At 42.2% G+C, this 14540-nt stretch overlaps 2 protein-coding genes across 2 annotated transcripts; one reads left to right on the top strand and one right to left on the bottom strand.

The window, feature by feature from the left end:
- Nucleotides 1-5834: 5834 nt before the first annotated feature.
- Nucleotides 5835-7598, bottom strand: LOC129716756 (uncharacterized). The gene has a single exon (XM_055666597.1). It carries the CDS (start codon nucleotides 7596-7598, stop codon nucleotides 5835-5837), a length of 1764 nt encoding a protein of 587 aa, XP_055522572.1.
- A 787-nt stretch (nucleotides 7599-8385) lies between these two features.
- Nucleotides 8386-9690, top strand: LOC129716757 (uncharacterized). Its single transcript, XM_055666598.1, has one exon. The coding sequence runs from the start codon at nucleotides 8386-8388 to the stop codon at nucleotides 9688-9690; it is 1305 nt and encodes a 434-aa protein (XP_055522573.1).
- The last annotated feature ends 4850 nt before the right edge of the window (nucleotides 9691-14540 follow it).

Raw genomic sequence — 14540 nt, forward strand, 5'->3', positions numbered from 1 at the left:
AGCTGGTAGGTTAGCTACTGTAGCGAACATTCGATCAGTTAGCGAACCGTATCGACCGGTATTGGGACATCCACCGAGTGAAAAATGGCAACGATTGTAGCGCTAATGGCAATCATTAGTTGAAACTGTGTTCCTATGGTTCGGCGTAATCAGAAATAATTGCTTAATGCAGAATGAGGCGGAATGGCGGCATTACGAGATGGCTGATCTGAATCGATGTCAACGCTGGATGTTTAGAGTTTTATGATTTTAAAACGAGATTATAAGTCAATGTAAATGTTGCTGTAATCGTGAATGACACGGTCTATTTACGAAATGAAATGAATACCGTAGTATTCAAAGTCTATCGCCACTACCTCATGAATTTCATTTTTGCTAGGTTTTATTTGAATGTCAATGTTTCATGAAATGCATATATGAACGCAGATGAATAATGGAACAAATTCCAGAAACCGTTTCAAAACGTATTCCACAAAGCCTCTGGCAAAACTATATTCCTTCCTAGTTCCTACGACTGCTAGAGAAAACTGCATTTACGAAATTAATTTTTACGAAATGAGAAACCCGTCACCAAAAAAACCGAACCGATGAAAACCGGATAGCCCAGGGAAGCTTGAGCTGCAGTGCAAACGAAGACGTTCTGTTCTGGGAGATTTGTCCCCCCCTCCCCTCACGATTTGGGTCTGTTTTTCTTGTCGAGTGATAGCATGTTTTCTGTTGGTCTTTTTTCGTGCCATCATAAAAGCAAGCGTGCACACCATTCTTTCGTTTGTTTTTACTGAAACTTTGTTTTAACTGGAATGCAATATGGATCCTTTTTTGTGGATGCTTTCTCCGTATGGACTAGCTATGGCGGAGTTTTTTTCTTGTTTGTCAGATAGTGCTGCAATGGTGATGTAGAATACAGAGTTGCCAAGACACTGTATTAGATCAAAAACTACGTGAGTTCCCCATTTAATCACAATTAACCAAAATGGCAGCTTTTGTCGTGTCTACACTCTACGGCTTCCGCTTGTAGGCAAACTTATCGAAGCTAACAAACCGAAAACATGGCCGCAAACTATGATTCGAAAGAACAATAGCAATATTCCACTTTTTAATATCGTACCCCTACCTATACTTTGACGAATTCCAACCGAAATAGCCGGAATGGATGCCGTAGAGCGATTCGCTTTTATTATATGTGAGCAGAATAGTGAAGGCCCTCCAGGCAGGTGTCTTGCCGAATGCCAAAAAACTGTTGATTTTGCGAGTTGACGAAAACTGACGGATGGGAAGAGGACTTTCTTATTCTGCAAGCCCGAGTAGGCACGCTTTTTGTCAAATGAAATTTTTTTAATCATAGTGGATTTTACTCGCAAATTTTGTCTTGTCGTCATTCTAGCAGATGAATACATATATTGCAAGCTGTGAGTCACAGTAGAAAAGTGGATCTAAACGGAAGCAGGGTTTTTTGGTTTGTGTTTCTGTTTGTCTGTCTGTTTGGAGAGGTTATGATATATTTGATTCTGTAATATGGAATACCTTTTTTTCTCGTTTTGTTGATTAGATCATCACGTTCGGGCCGAATTTTACCAGATGCGTGTTGTTTGTGTTAAATCTACAACGATAGGTTGTTTTTTGAGGTGAAACAAGTGGTTTTGGGAACTTTCGTTTCAATTCCCATACAACAGGTCAGTGATCTGTTCAATAAAAGTGGAAAAGTTGAAAGGGATGTGTGCGGGACATAAAAGTTTTTATTAAAATGAGATAAAATGGGATGAGTTTTGAACAACACTGCCATATCGCACTGAAGCAGGCGCATTAGAGGAAAGGTTCACAAGTGAAAACAAAAGCATTAAAGTTTGTCGGTAAAAAAATAACCATTACGAAATTTTGACAGGTACTCTCTTTTCATGCGAGCTTTATTGGTTACGATTATTGGAACGATTCGAAAAATCACCGAAGAATCCGTGGATAAACTTCCACAAACCTGACACAATATCAACGAGCGCCATCACTGAAACGACAAATCGATTTGAAACTTTCCCTCTGGTAAATAATTATTGGTTATTTACTTCACTGTTCAATATCGTTGTAGAGGTTGAAGGAGATGCGATTTTACCGTTATTCTTTGTAGATAAAAAAAGCTATCCTGAAGCTCAAAAATGAAAGATTATAGATTTTTAACCATTCCTGCGAATTTTTGTGTACCCAGTAGGGGAACTGTGTATAAAATGCCCTGCCGTGGCAAAACGCGCCACTCCAATATTACACGAAATACATACCTTTTAAAGTAGTTTAGAAGCCAATCACCTCAGTTTTAAATTATTAACACGACTGGATCGTATTACCTTCCTATATTGCATAAATTCTACGGAAATTGATAAATACATTTGAGGCCAATTTCTTGCACTTTATTAAACTCATTTCGTAATAACAAGACATACGTACCTGTAAAGTGATTTGCCTATGGACAAAGTTTTCAGTATTCAGCAGCCAACGTAAGATCACTTCATTAAATTATTATTCAGATAGTTTGAACGTCTTTCATAAAACTATTCAAAGCGGGTCAAAATGCCCTATGTGAAGATACACAAAACGCTTGCAGTGCAACCAATATAACTCCATTTTTTGTTATCGTATGTCTTAAATCGGTTTCTAGTTTTATAGGATTTTATGTCCAGTTTACGTTGAAACTATGCGAAAACAATTCTAATACCCAAGCGAATGAAACAGTTTCCTCTGAAAGGTTGAATATTGTATTTCATCAATTAAAAAAAATTCTATTAAATATCAATCAAAAGTGCCACTAATAAAAGTAATTTTCGATCTTGCAGCACTGCACATAACAACACATTTACGCATGCGCTTTGTTGTGGCCAATTCAGATCTTTTGTTGTGGGGCGTTTTGGGCACGCATTTTACAAATATCTTCTACAAACGATGTCCTGTCTCACTCGCCGCAATTTTCCTGGTTATTTCCACCCCTTTGAAACGACTGAAATAGTTTATTATAACCAAAAGATAACACTCTGATGGCAACGACCCAAGAAAACCTCCGGCTTCATCGATCCATGAGGACTTCGACAATGGACGACACGTCATAGGTTCTGAACGATGGATCCACTGCTCGAAATACCGGTTTGTCCATTTTTGGCCACCAACATGTATCCCGTAATCTTTGCTGCCTTTTTGTCCAGCCTAAATAACCTCCATGCGTCAATTGCACTATACGTTGTATCAAACATTTTGCTATCATCAGATGTGAGCCTCGGATGACTAAATCTCTCGTCTTGTCAAGTTCATTTCTAAGAAAATGATAGCGCTCAATCACCTCTAAAGTATAATTTCAGACTACAATATCTAGGAACTTCCATAGGTTACATAGATGAGGATTCCGGTGAAAGTACTGCCCCAGAGGACTCTGAAGCTCGAAATGAATTCCCAAAAAGTATATATCAGAAACCTTTCAACTACCCAAATAAGCGTTTAAGCTATATGTTCAATCTGCAAGCAAAACTGCTTCCAAGCTTACCGGAGAAGCATCGGTAACGACTTCCATCTTCCACTTTGGATAAAAAATGAGAGAATCGCTTTTAGTAACAGTCTGTATCCCATTTGAAAATAAATTTGTTCCTGGTCAATTCTTTAGCCGAAATGAATTGGTTACCAGATCCGGGATAAAAGCTCCGACGTAGTTGACCAGTCTTGGCTCTAAAATTATTATTATGCATTAGCACCATTTTTACACAAGTTCAAAAATAAGTCTTGTTACAAAAATATTTCTAGAAAAGCTTCAACCAAATCAAAAATGGTCGATTAACATCGTTGTCTTATGTGGCTTAAAATTGCTTTACTGATCCTGTAAATACACTGAAGTCGTTTTTTACGCGGGTTATTTTCATGCGTTTTTATGAACGCGATTTTTATACAACAACGCGAAATATTTTTACGTGATTTGGAAGATTATTTGTACGCGCTATCAAATAAGTTTAATATGAGTAAACCTAAGCTAATGTTTCAAATGCGGTACAATTAACCGCGTAAAAAAGACCCCAATGTACTTCCTTTGTAGTGTCGAGGCATTTGGGTCCTGAAGTAAAACAACAAACAGTTGTATACATGGCGGTTTTACCCCATGTATAGTGAGCGGCTTTACCCCACCGAAAAAGTAGTCAAAATTACAAGATTACTCACGGCTTTCGATAGTTCCGATAGAAGACAGATTCGGGCAAGCGATTAAACGTATATTCACAAACAAAACAATAGATTTTTAGACAATAAAACCTTAAGTCCCGTAGCCGCAAAACTATAGCGCATTGACTGGTTGCCAACTGAAAGGTTATTTTGAGTTCCTTGTACAGCAGAAAGTTTGTTGTAAAGGTACGACGCTTATGAAGGAACATGCATGTTCTAAATTAATAGAACCTACGGAAAGGGCATCCTAGTAGAACCTTCTGGAGATGACGAACGGATGTGTAAGACATCAAACTCTGGCTCATACTTAGGTGCACAACATCTCCAAATATGAAATGAGGTAGTGTCAGCGTTTTGAACAGTTTCAATTCGACATGCTGTGGAAGATCATACGTGGTTGCTCTAAGGGTACGTAGGCCAGCATAAATTTTATCACATTGGACTGATATTGCTTTGTCCAAACGAAGGTTGCTTTGGAAGATGATACTAAGATTATTCGATTGATCAGTAAACTGAATCTGGCGTCCTTTGAGGTCAGGTTATCAATTCCGATGTTCCTGTGCACGTTGAAGTTTCAAACAGAATAGCTTTCGTTTTCGTGTGGTTAATACGTAGCAAGTTTCTGGTTGCCCACTGTGTGAGACCTTGAAGATCTTCATTAAGCATTGCCACAGCCACGGACGTGTCGGGATGGATGCAATACACTTGAACATCGTCTGCAAACATTTGGATACGACAGTGTTGTAGCACACCTGGAAGGTCATCGATGTATAAAGTGAAAAGCAAGGGGCCGAGTACAGATCCTTGTGGCACACCGGGCGTTACTGTTATGGTGTCAGACAATGTATAATTACAGTATACGGCTTGTTTCCTATCGGTCAGGTATGACTGCAAAAGACACAAAGCTGAACGCTCGAAAAAGAAACGCTCTCCAAGCTTGTGACAGAGGCGACGATGAGAGATACGGGATCAAATTGAAAACATAACCTGAAAGGTTTTTCTCATAACAAGCTAAAGGCTTCTGTTACATTTTTGTTTTGTCTTTATGATCAGTGAAGATGGAGAGTGGGGGATCTGACCTCCTCGGAGGAAATTTCAACCTTTCTGAGTGTCTTGTTTTTTGTTAGGGACGGCTCACAACAGTGTCTGACCCGGAGCGGGCGGCTGAATTGAGAAACGTGTTGTATCGAACGCTATAGCCTAAATGTCAGTCCCATCACGAGGTTCGGTAGCGTGGCCCCGGTAAGGCAAGCTACCTAAACAATTACACTGCGAACAATCAAGTTAAAATAAGGTTGGTCTGTCTTTTGGCTTTCTCAGTCTTTATGAAGGAAAAACACGACAATTTAGTAAAATTGCCCGACGTTTCGGCCGTTTTGGTGGCCTTTTTCAAGGGAAACTGTATTTAACGTAAAAAGTTAATAATAGAGGTTAAAATATAAATAGTCACTCACTTTAGTTTTGTCGTATTAGTCTTGAACGTTGGTTTCCTAGGAAGTCTTGTATTGCGGTAGTTTGGTCTTTGCTTCGGTTGCAATGAACTTTTTCTAGTTTTATTCATCGGAAAACTGCGAACTTTGGTCACTTGCAAATTGGCTGTATAGTGCATTAACGTTTGATTTGAAATGGTGCTCAGATTGGGCGGGTATTGATCGTTACGGTGAGCTACTAGGGGTGGTTTGTTGGTGTTGAGTATTGCTTCTGCGGCGGGTGTAGTTTTTGATCGTGTGTAGGATTCCAGCGTAAGCAGTGTTGATGCCATCGATATCAGTTCGATGGTTAACTGTGTTGTCTGTATTGGCGATATGACACATTTCTAGCATTGGTAGTGCCCATGTGTGCCTGCTTCTGTCTATTATTTCTACCTTGGTGAGGTCGAACATGTGTTGGTGTTTGATGATGTGTTCCATCATGGCTGTTTTGCCCTCGAGGTTAACCATCGAATTATCACGACTGTTAGCACCATCCTCTATCAACCCTTTGTATTGGCTGATGTTGGATTTATGTCCGTACAGTCGGGTTTTCAGTTGGTTGCGTGTCATGCCTATATATTGCATATGGCAGTCATTGCAGGGCAAACTATAAACAACATTTGGTTGCAGCAGCGGTTCGATGGGATCTTTCATGGTTTTGACTATGTTAGATACTGTTTTAATAGGTTTTTGTGTAATTTTTAGGTGCGGAAAATCGGCTTGCAGGTGTTTCACTATGGCTGTGGTCAATTTCGGGATGAATGGCAGTGATCGATAGGTAGTTTCTGTGTTCACCGGAGTACAATGATTCCATGCGCTTAGAGTTGCAGTGTTGGATAGCGTTTTTGCTTTTATTGCGTTGGAGCAGCGGTTGATCAGTCTGTTGATTAGTGAAGGTGGGTAGTTATTCCGTCTCAGGTGTTCGAAGATCGTGTTGCGTTGCCATTGTGTGCTGTTATCCGTTGTTGTTAGTTTGATGACTCTTTCAATAAAGTTCTGCGCTACATTTATCTTCATCGTTAGTTGGTGAAAAGAGTGATAGTTGAGTATGCGGCCAGATGCCATCGGCTTAGCATACCACTGCGTACGCAATGTTTGGTCGGGATATCGTATTACTGTCAGATCTAGGAACGGGAGTTGTGCATTTTGTTCTTCCTCTTTGGTGAATTTCAGGTGTTCATTGTATGCATTGAATGCATCTAGGGTGAACTGTATATGTTGTCTGGGGAGGGCTATGAAGAGGTCATCTACATATTTGCGTACAATGGGTATGGCGAATGGTAGCTTTTTAATAACTGTTTGCATCAAGGAGTCCATGACTATATCTGCCAGGATAGGCGATAAGGGATTCCCCATGGCCGATCCAAATACTTGCCGGAAGTGTTGACCTCTGAAGTAAAAGAAGCTGTTCTTGACGCAAAACTCGATCAGTTCTAGGAACATGTCCAGGTTTATGTTGGTTTTCGATCCAATTTTGTCCCACTGCATGATTATGTTGTGGGTGATTAACTCTATTGGTATATTTGTGAACAGGGAAACGACGTCAAACGATACCAAAACGTAGTTCGGCGGTAGGACGGTTTCTCTTAAGTATGCGGAAAATTGGAAACTGTCTGTAATATTGTACTCACTGTGGAACGATTGTTGTAGTATTTGCGCTAGATATTTTGATAGCTTGTACGTTGGTGCTGTTATGTTTGGAACTACTGGACGTAGGGGAAGGTTCGGTTTATGCGCTTTGGGTTGTCCATATATGCGTGGGCATATTGCTGTCGTTGATTGCAGTTGTACTTGAGTTTTCTTGTCGATGAGTTTCAAATTGAACAGTCTGGTGATCAGTGAGTTGGTTTTACGTTGTACTGTTGGAGTAGGGTCTTTGGATACTTTTTCGTATGTTGGGGATTCTAGTAGTTCCTGTAGTTTCCGGTCGTATTCTTCTTTATACATAATTACAGTTCTATTACCTTTATCTGCTTCTACTATGCAGATAGGTTCATTCTCTGCTAGAAATTTGACGGTTGATTTGATTGCGTGTTGGCAAAACTGATTAGGTGGGTCGGTGTGGTGATGTTGTTTTGTTCTTGAAATGTAGTTCTGGATTTGGGTGAAAATATGACATCTGTTACGGTCCTGTCTGGTGCTTTCTTGGGTGGTGCGTAAGATTGATTCAATGTTTGCTAGCATGTGGTAGACTGGAACTTGTTTAATGTCGTTGATAGGCAGTGCAAATTTTTTGCCAAGGCTTAGAAGGGCCAAGGTTTCAGGTGGTATTGTGGCAGTTGTAGTATTCAGTATCGCTAATTGGTTGGTGGTGGGCGTGAGTGATGGACGGTTGGTGTTATTCATCAGATTTTGCAGTTTCTTGTTGACTTTTTGTTTCTGGGATCGTGTACGGATTTCGAAAGAATGTTGTTGTGTATTAACAAATTCGATCATAGTTGCTGAACTTGAGTTGTTGGTTAACACTGTTTGTATTTGGGCTAGTTCGTGTTTTAATCGCATATATGGACGTCCAGTAGTTCCAAACATAACAGCACCAACGTACATGCTATCAAAATATCTAGCGCAAATACTACAACAATCGTTCCACAGTGAGTACAATATTACAGACAGTTTCCAATTTTCAGCATACTTAAGAGAAACCGTCCTACCGCCGAACTACGTTTTGGTATCGTTTGACGTCGTTTCCCTGTTCACAAATATACCAATAGAGTTAATCACCCACAACATAATCATGCAGTGGGACAAAATTGGATCGAAAACCAACATAAACCTGGACATGTTCCTAGAACTGATCGAGTTTTGCGTCAAGAACAGCTTCTTTTACTTCAGAGGTCAACACTTCCGGCAAGTATTTGGAACGGCCATGGGGAATCCCTTATCGCCTATCCTGGCAGATATAGTCATGGACTCCTTGATGCAAACAGTTATTAAAAAGCTACCATTCGCCATACCCATTGTACGCAAATATGTAGATGACCTCTTCATAGCCCTCCCCAGACAACATATACAGTTCACCCTAGATGCATTCAATGCATACAATGAACACCTGAAATTCACCAAAGAGGAAGAACAAAATGCACAACTCCCGTTCCTAGATCTGACAGTAATACGATATCCCGACCAAACATTGCGTACGCAGTGGTATGCTAAGCCGATGGCATCTGGCCGCATACTCAACTATCACTCTTTTCACCAACTAACGATGAAGATAAATGTAGCGCAGAACTTTATTGAAAGAGTCATCAAACTAACATCAACGGATAACAGCACACAATGGCAACGCAACACGATCTTCGAACACCTGAGACGGAATAACTACCCACCTTCACTAATCAACAGACTGATCAACCGCTGCTCCAACGCAATGAAAGCAAAAACGCTATCCAACACAGCAACTCCAAGCGCATCGAATCATTGTACTCCGGTGAACACAGAAACTACCTATCGATCACTGCCATTCATCCCGAAATTGACCACAGCCATAGTGAAACACCTGCAAGCCGATTTTCCGCACCTAAAAATTACACAAAAACCTATTGAAACAGTATCTAACATAGTCAAAACCATGAAAGATCCCATCGAACCGCTGCTGCAACCAAATGTTGTTTATAGTTTGCCCTGCAATGACTGCCATATGCAATATATAGGCATGACACGCAACCAACTGAAAACCCGACTGTACGGACATAAATCCAACATCAACCAATACAAATGGTTGATAGAGGATGGTGCTAACAGTCGTGATAATTCGATGGTTAACCTCGAGGGCAAAACAGCCATGATGGAACACATCATCAAACACCAACACATGTTCGACCTCACCAAGGTAGAAATAATAGACATAAGCAGGCACACATGGGCACTACCAATGCTAGAAATGTGTCATATCGCCAATACAGACAACACTGTTAACCATCGAAATGATATCGATGGCATCAACACTGCTTACGCTGGAATCCTACACACGATCAAAAACTACACCCGCCGCAGAAGCAATACTCAACACCAACAAACCACCCCTAGTAGCTCACCGTAACGATCAATACCCGCCCAATCTGAGCACCATTTCAAATCAAACGTTAATGCACTATACAGCCAATTTTCAAGTGACCAAAGTTCGCAGTTTCCCGATGAATAAAACTAGAAAAAGTTCATCGCAACCGAAGCAAAGACCAAACTACCGCAATACAAGACTTCCGACCGTTGGAAACCAACGTTTAAGACTAATACGACAGAACTAAAGTGAGTGACTATTTATGTTTTAAACTCTATTATTAACTTTTTACGTTAAATACAGTTTCCCTTGAAAAAGGCCACCAAAACTGCCGAAACGTCGGGCAATTTTGCTAAATTGTCGTGTTTTTCCTTCATAAAGACTGAGAAAGCCAAAAGACAGACCAACCTTTGCATTACCAGTACCAGTCGTTAACATAAAAAAAAAACAAGTTAATATAACTCGAAACATTCGGCAGGGACCTAAGTAACGAAAATCGGACTACGAATGGAAACTCGGTACGTGGAACTGTAAGTCGCCAAATTTTAGCGGCGGTGACAGGGTGCTGCTTTAGCAGATTAACCCCTCAAGCTTTAAGCAAAACTGTGGGCACTCGGCAATCTCGAAGCACTTGAAACAGAGTCTTCTATTGCTACCCATCTGCATCAACAGTGTGAGGATGGACTACGCTGCGCTCCCGAAGCGTGCGAAAACGACCGAAAAAGGTCTTAAAAATGCCAAAGCGCTTCCAAACGTGAATATGCAACCGTATCTAAATGCACACAAACAGTCGCATTTTCGTCCAACAAGGTTTGTTCTAAAGCACCGGCCTCGAAGTGAACGAGGCAGTCTTCAGGAAAGCCGGCTCCCGCGAGCAATAAAAGGAGATTGATCGAGACAAGCCCACCGGCTGGTCCGTCAACAGAGAATGTTGGGCTCATTAATGAAAAGTCCAACAGTGAAACCACGGGTAACGGAAAATGGACTACTGTGGAGAACGAAAGACGGCAGAAGCGAGAAACGCGTAAAAAACGCGAAAACCGCGTCAGGAAATTTCGAAAGGTGAGAACGAGCAAGGGTGACGCGCTCATACTCAAAACTGACGGGTCTAAGTACTTGGAAGTATTGAGGGCCATGAGAGACGAAACTAAGCTAAAAGATTTGTGTGAGGACGTTCGGACCATTCGTCGATCTAGTACCGGCGAAATGATCCTAGGACTCCGCAGAGACGATAGAAGAATACCAAGCAGAAGGATTGTTGGTCGTTATGCCCACTGGGCATCCTTCAACAACCTAATGTTTGCTTCAGGTGTTTCGAGAAGGGACATGTCGTGTAAAGAACCCGACAGGTCTAGTGCAGGCAACAAAGCGCGGAACTGCGGGGTGCTCCCAAGTGTTTGGTACGCACCGGTAATCGGTATGCTAACTGGGTAGGGGATAAATATGGACGACAGGCGGGTTCCCGGTTCAGGAGATCGTGTCGACCTCAAATGGGGGCTACGTGGCTGCCAAGGCGGATGAAGTATTCTACTGTAGTTGCTATGCTCCGCCGCGTTGGTCTATAGAGAGGTTCACTCATATGGTTGATCGTGCAACCGTGGAACTAACGGGTCTAAAGCCTTTGGTGGTGGTGGATGAATTCAACGCTTGGGCTGTTGGATGGGAAAGTCGCTGCACTGACCAGAGGGGTCAGATCTTGTTGGAAGCATTGGCGAAGCTCGACTTAGATCTGGACAATGACGGTGCTAAGAGCACCTTCAGCAGAAACGGTGCACGTGACTTATGTATTTGTGGAAGTAATAAGTTGGGACCTCGGGCCCTCCCGAGTGCGGATTAGGTTATTGCTACACTAGAGCGAGCGTGCGACGCCGCCATGCCTAGGTTTTGTCAGCCTAGAAATGGAAGGCCTCCGGCATACTGGTGTACCGGCGCGATAACCGACCACCGAAGTATGTGCCTTCGTGCGAGGTGCGGGATGCATCGTTCTATCAGAGTGGTGGACGAGCTGGGAACGAGTATTTGTGTGCTGGGTAGAGGGCAGGCGCACAAAGGAATTGTTCTACGCGCAGCTGGAGACAACATACGACAGCTGCTCGCCACGGGACATCAAGATCGTTATTGGGGGTATGAACACCCAGGTTGAGACCGGTAATAGCACCTCGTAGCCTTCACACCAACATGAACTTTTTCTTGAACATCATAAACACACACTCCCACCGGAGTGCGGATATAGATTCGGAACACCAACTAGTAGTAGTACATGTGCGTGCAAAACTACCTACGGTATTTCACACACCACAAAACCGCCTTCCTCGGCCATACAGTCGACAGTTACTCGAGCTCGAAATGAATTGACCACGATTCTGAGCAGAAAGAAATACCAGCAAGAGGACAGAGATCGTGAAGAGCTGGAGCAACTGTTTCGGGCCAATGGCACGCGCAAGTTTTATGAGAAGGTAAACTATTTCCTTTCTGGACTCGGTAGTCCAGATATGCTTAGGGACGACGAGGGAAACCTAATCACAAGTGAGCGCGTGGTGGTCGACAGGTGAAAGCAGTTTTTCGATGAGCACCCCAATAGTGGAGCAACGGAAGAAGGCGGAAGGGAAGTTGACGTTGGATTGCTTCAAACGATAACAGTGTCCCAGTTTCCGATAGAGATTAAACGAGAAATTAGGTCACTAAAGACCAAAAACTCTATGAAAATGGCAAAGAGGCACTAGCAACGGCGATGTGTAATTTCCAGGAAATGTGAAAAAGAGAGACTACCGGAGGACTGGATGGAAGGAGTTGTATGCCCCATCTATAAAAAGGGCGATCGGCCACAATGCAGCAACTAACGTTGATCAACGCCGCCTACAAGATCCTCGCCCAAATTCAGCTCCACTGTCTTTCTCCTCTAGTAGAAGGATTCCTAGGGCAGTACAAACCGGGCTTCACACAAGCACGCGCTACTATGGATCAAATCTTCAATCTTCGGAAGATCCTTCACAAATGCCGGGAGTACAACGAACCCACACATCATCACGTCTTCGTGGACTTCAAGGCAGCGTATGATACAGTTGATCGAGTCCAGCTATGGCAAATAATTCACTACTACGGTTTTTCGGATAAAGTGACATGACTTACCAAAAGTACCTCAGATCGAGTGATGAGTTACGTGTGCGTATTGGGGCGACTCTCGAATCTCTTCTAAGCGCGCTGATTGTTGACACAAGGAGATGAACTATGCTGGGCCCAACCCATTGAATTCTTCTTCAAAATCTCATCGATTTTTACTACTTTTTCGACAAAAAGCAGCTCGGTTCGCGAATCGGCGGTCACTCCAGCAAAAGTCATCACAGAAGCTGGGTGAGACGAGCTACGTAACGTTCTTCGAACTGAATCAGCATCTGCCGATGTTCGTACGAGCACTCGGTCATTTTGCGGGTTGTGGGATTGCTTAACGGTAAAGAGTTCCTCGTCGGTTAGGAGCGTCGTCAGGTGTTCGCGACGAATGGTCCGGGCAAGAAGATCCTTGCATCACACGAGCCTTTTTATTGTTTGCGCATCGAAAAATGCCTGTTTTTTCTGGTGTTTAAATGGAAACAGTTGTTGTTGTTTTTATTTGTTTTTACTCAACAAATTATTTCTATTTCAAAAGTTTGTAATCGGTGCGGTTGCAATTTTAGCATCGAGTGGAAAATTAACCTAATTTTCGGTACTGCTGCGAGAGAGTGTACGACTAAAAATTATTTAGACACTTCCGCAAGAGCGTGTACAACTCTCACCACTTACGCTAAATATCGTTCAGGCAGCCATCGTGGGAATCAGTGTTGTTTGATTTGTACAATGAAGGTTGTTCCGCTGCTAAGTCCAGCGAAGATTGTGCCGCTGGCCCGTGCATCGAATGCAAACTCTGGCGTTTGCTCGCCGGATCGGTTGGCAGTGTTTGCTACCTCGGCTCCCACCGAAGACCGTCAGTGCAGCGGGATCCGCAGCCAGAATTATTGGACACCTCACTGGGCGTTCGACGACCACCATCGGCAACCGTCACCATCACCGACAGTAAAGAGGAAATTAGGAATAAATTGCGATAAGCGTTTATTTTATTTGTTTTCTTTTTTTGTGTTCTAGCGAAGATCCGAAAGTCTGTAGAGGTACCTGGCCGCCCTGTAAGGGTTTCACCGGGCAAATTTTCGTGTATACAGGGTGACCCCTTGTTACAAGTTTTCTCTTACTTCCCAAAAACATGGTTAACGGCCCTTTGTTTCTTGTTGCAATAATTAAGGCGCACCCTGCACTCATGAATAATGTCATTATCATGATAAGTAGAACATGGTGTAACGGTTTGATCAGAAAGTAGGCGCGGGCTGAGGTAGTGTTTTTACTTAGGAAGGTTGGAGACGAAGTATTTCCATGCAACAGGAAGAAATTTTTCCTTGTTTATTTATGTTTCCTTGCTCACTTGAAAAAGAAACGTCCCAGTTTTCTGTGTTTGATTTGTGAGTTGCTTTTGAGAAGCACAGATATTGATAGCAAGGTATGTAGCATTGTTAGATTTACAATATAAATGCATCTAGATGATATATTCAACGATGCGACAATTTTTTCCAGAGGCTGTTTATTAAAAAACTTCTTCGCAATCAAATCTGTTTCCAATATGGCCGATTCTGCATTTGACATACCGGTACATCATGTCTCTATACATCAATGTCATTATCACACTCAAAAAAGAATAAATCTAAACTAGGGTAATCGCTCCTATATTCATCTCAGTACCTATATCCATCTCATGACGCCTTTTTGGGCAATTTATCGTCAAATTTTACCGCAGACAGACGTCCAAGCTGAGTTCCAAACTTGTGTAAAGTGTTTTGTAGTAGCAATCTGTGACCAGATAGCGCTACCAG

Source organism: Wyeomyia smithii, chromosome 1, assembly GCF_029784165.1.
Source record: "Wyeomyia smithii strain HCP4-BCI-WySm-NY-G18 chromosome 1, ASM2978416v1, whole genome shotgun sequence".
NCBI classification, from domain to species: Eukaryota; Metazoa; Arthropoda; class Insecta; order Diptera; family Culicidae; genus Wyeomyia; species Wyeomyia smithii.

Excerpts from the sequence above, each read along its gene's own strand:
- LOC129716756 (XM_055666597.1), bottom strand. The coding sequence starts at position 7,598 with ATGTATAAAGAAGAATACGACCGGAAACTACAGGAACTACTAGAATCC.
- LOC129716757 (XM_055666598.1), top strand. The coding sequence starts at position 8,386 with ATGCAGTGGGACAAAATTGGATCGAAAACCAACATAAACCTGGACATG.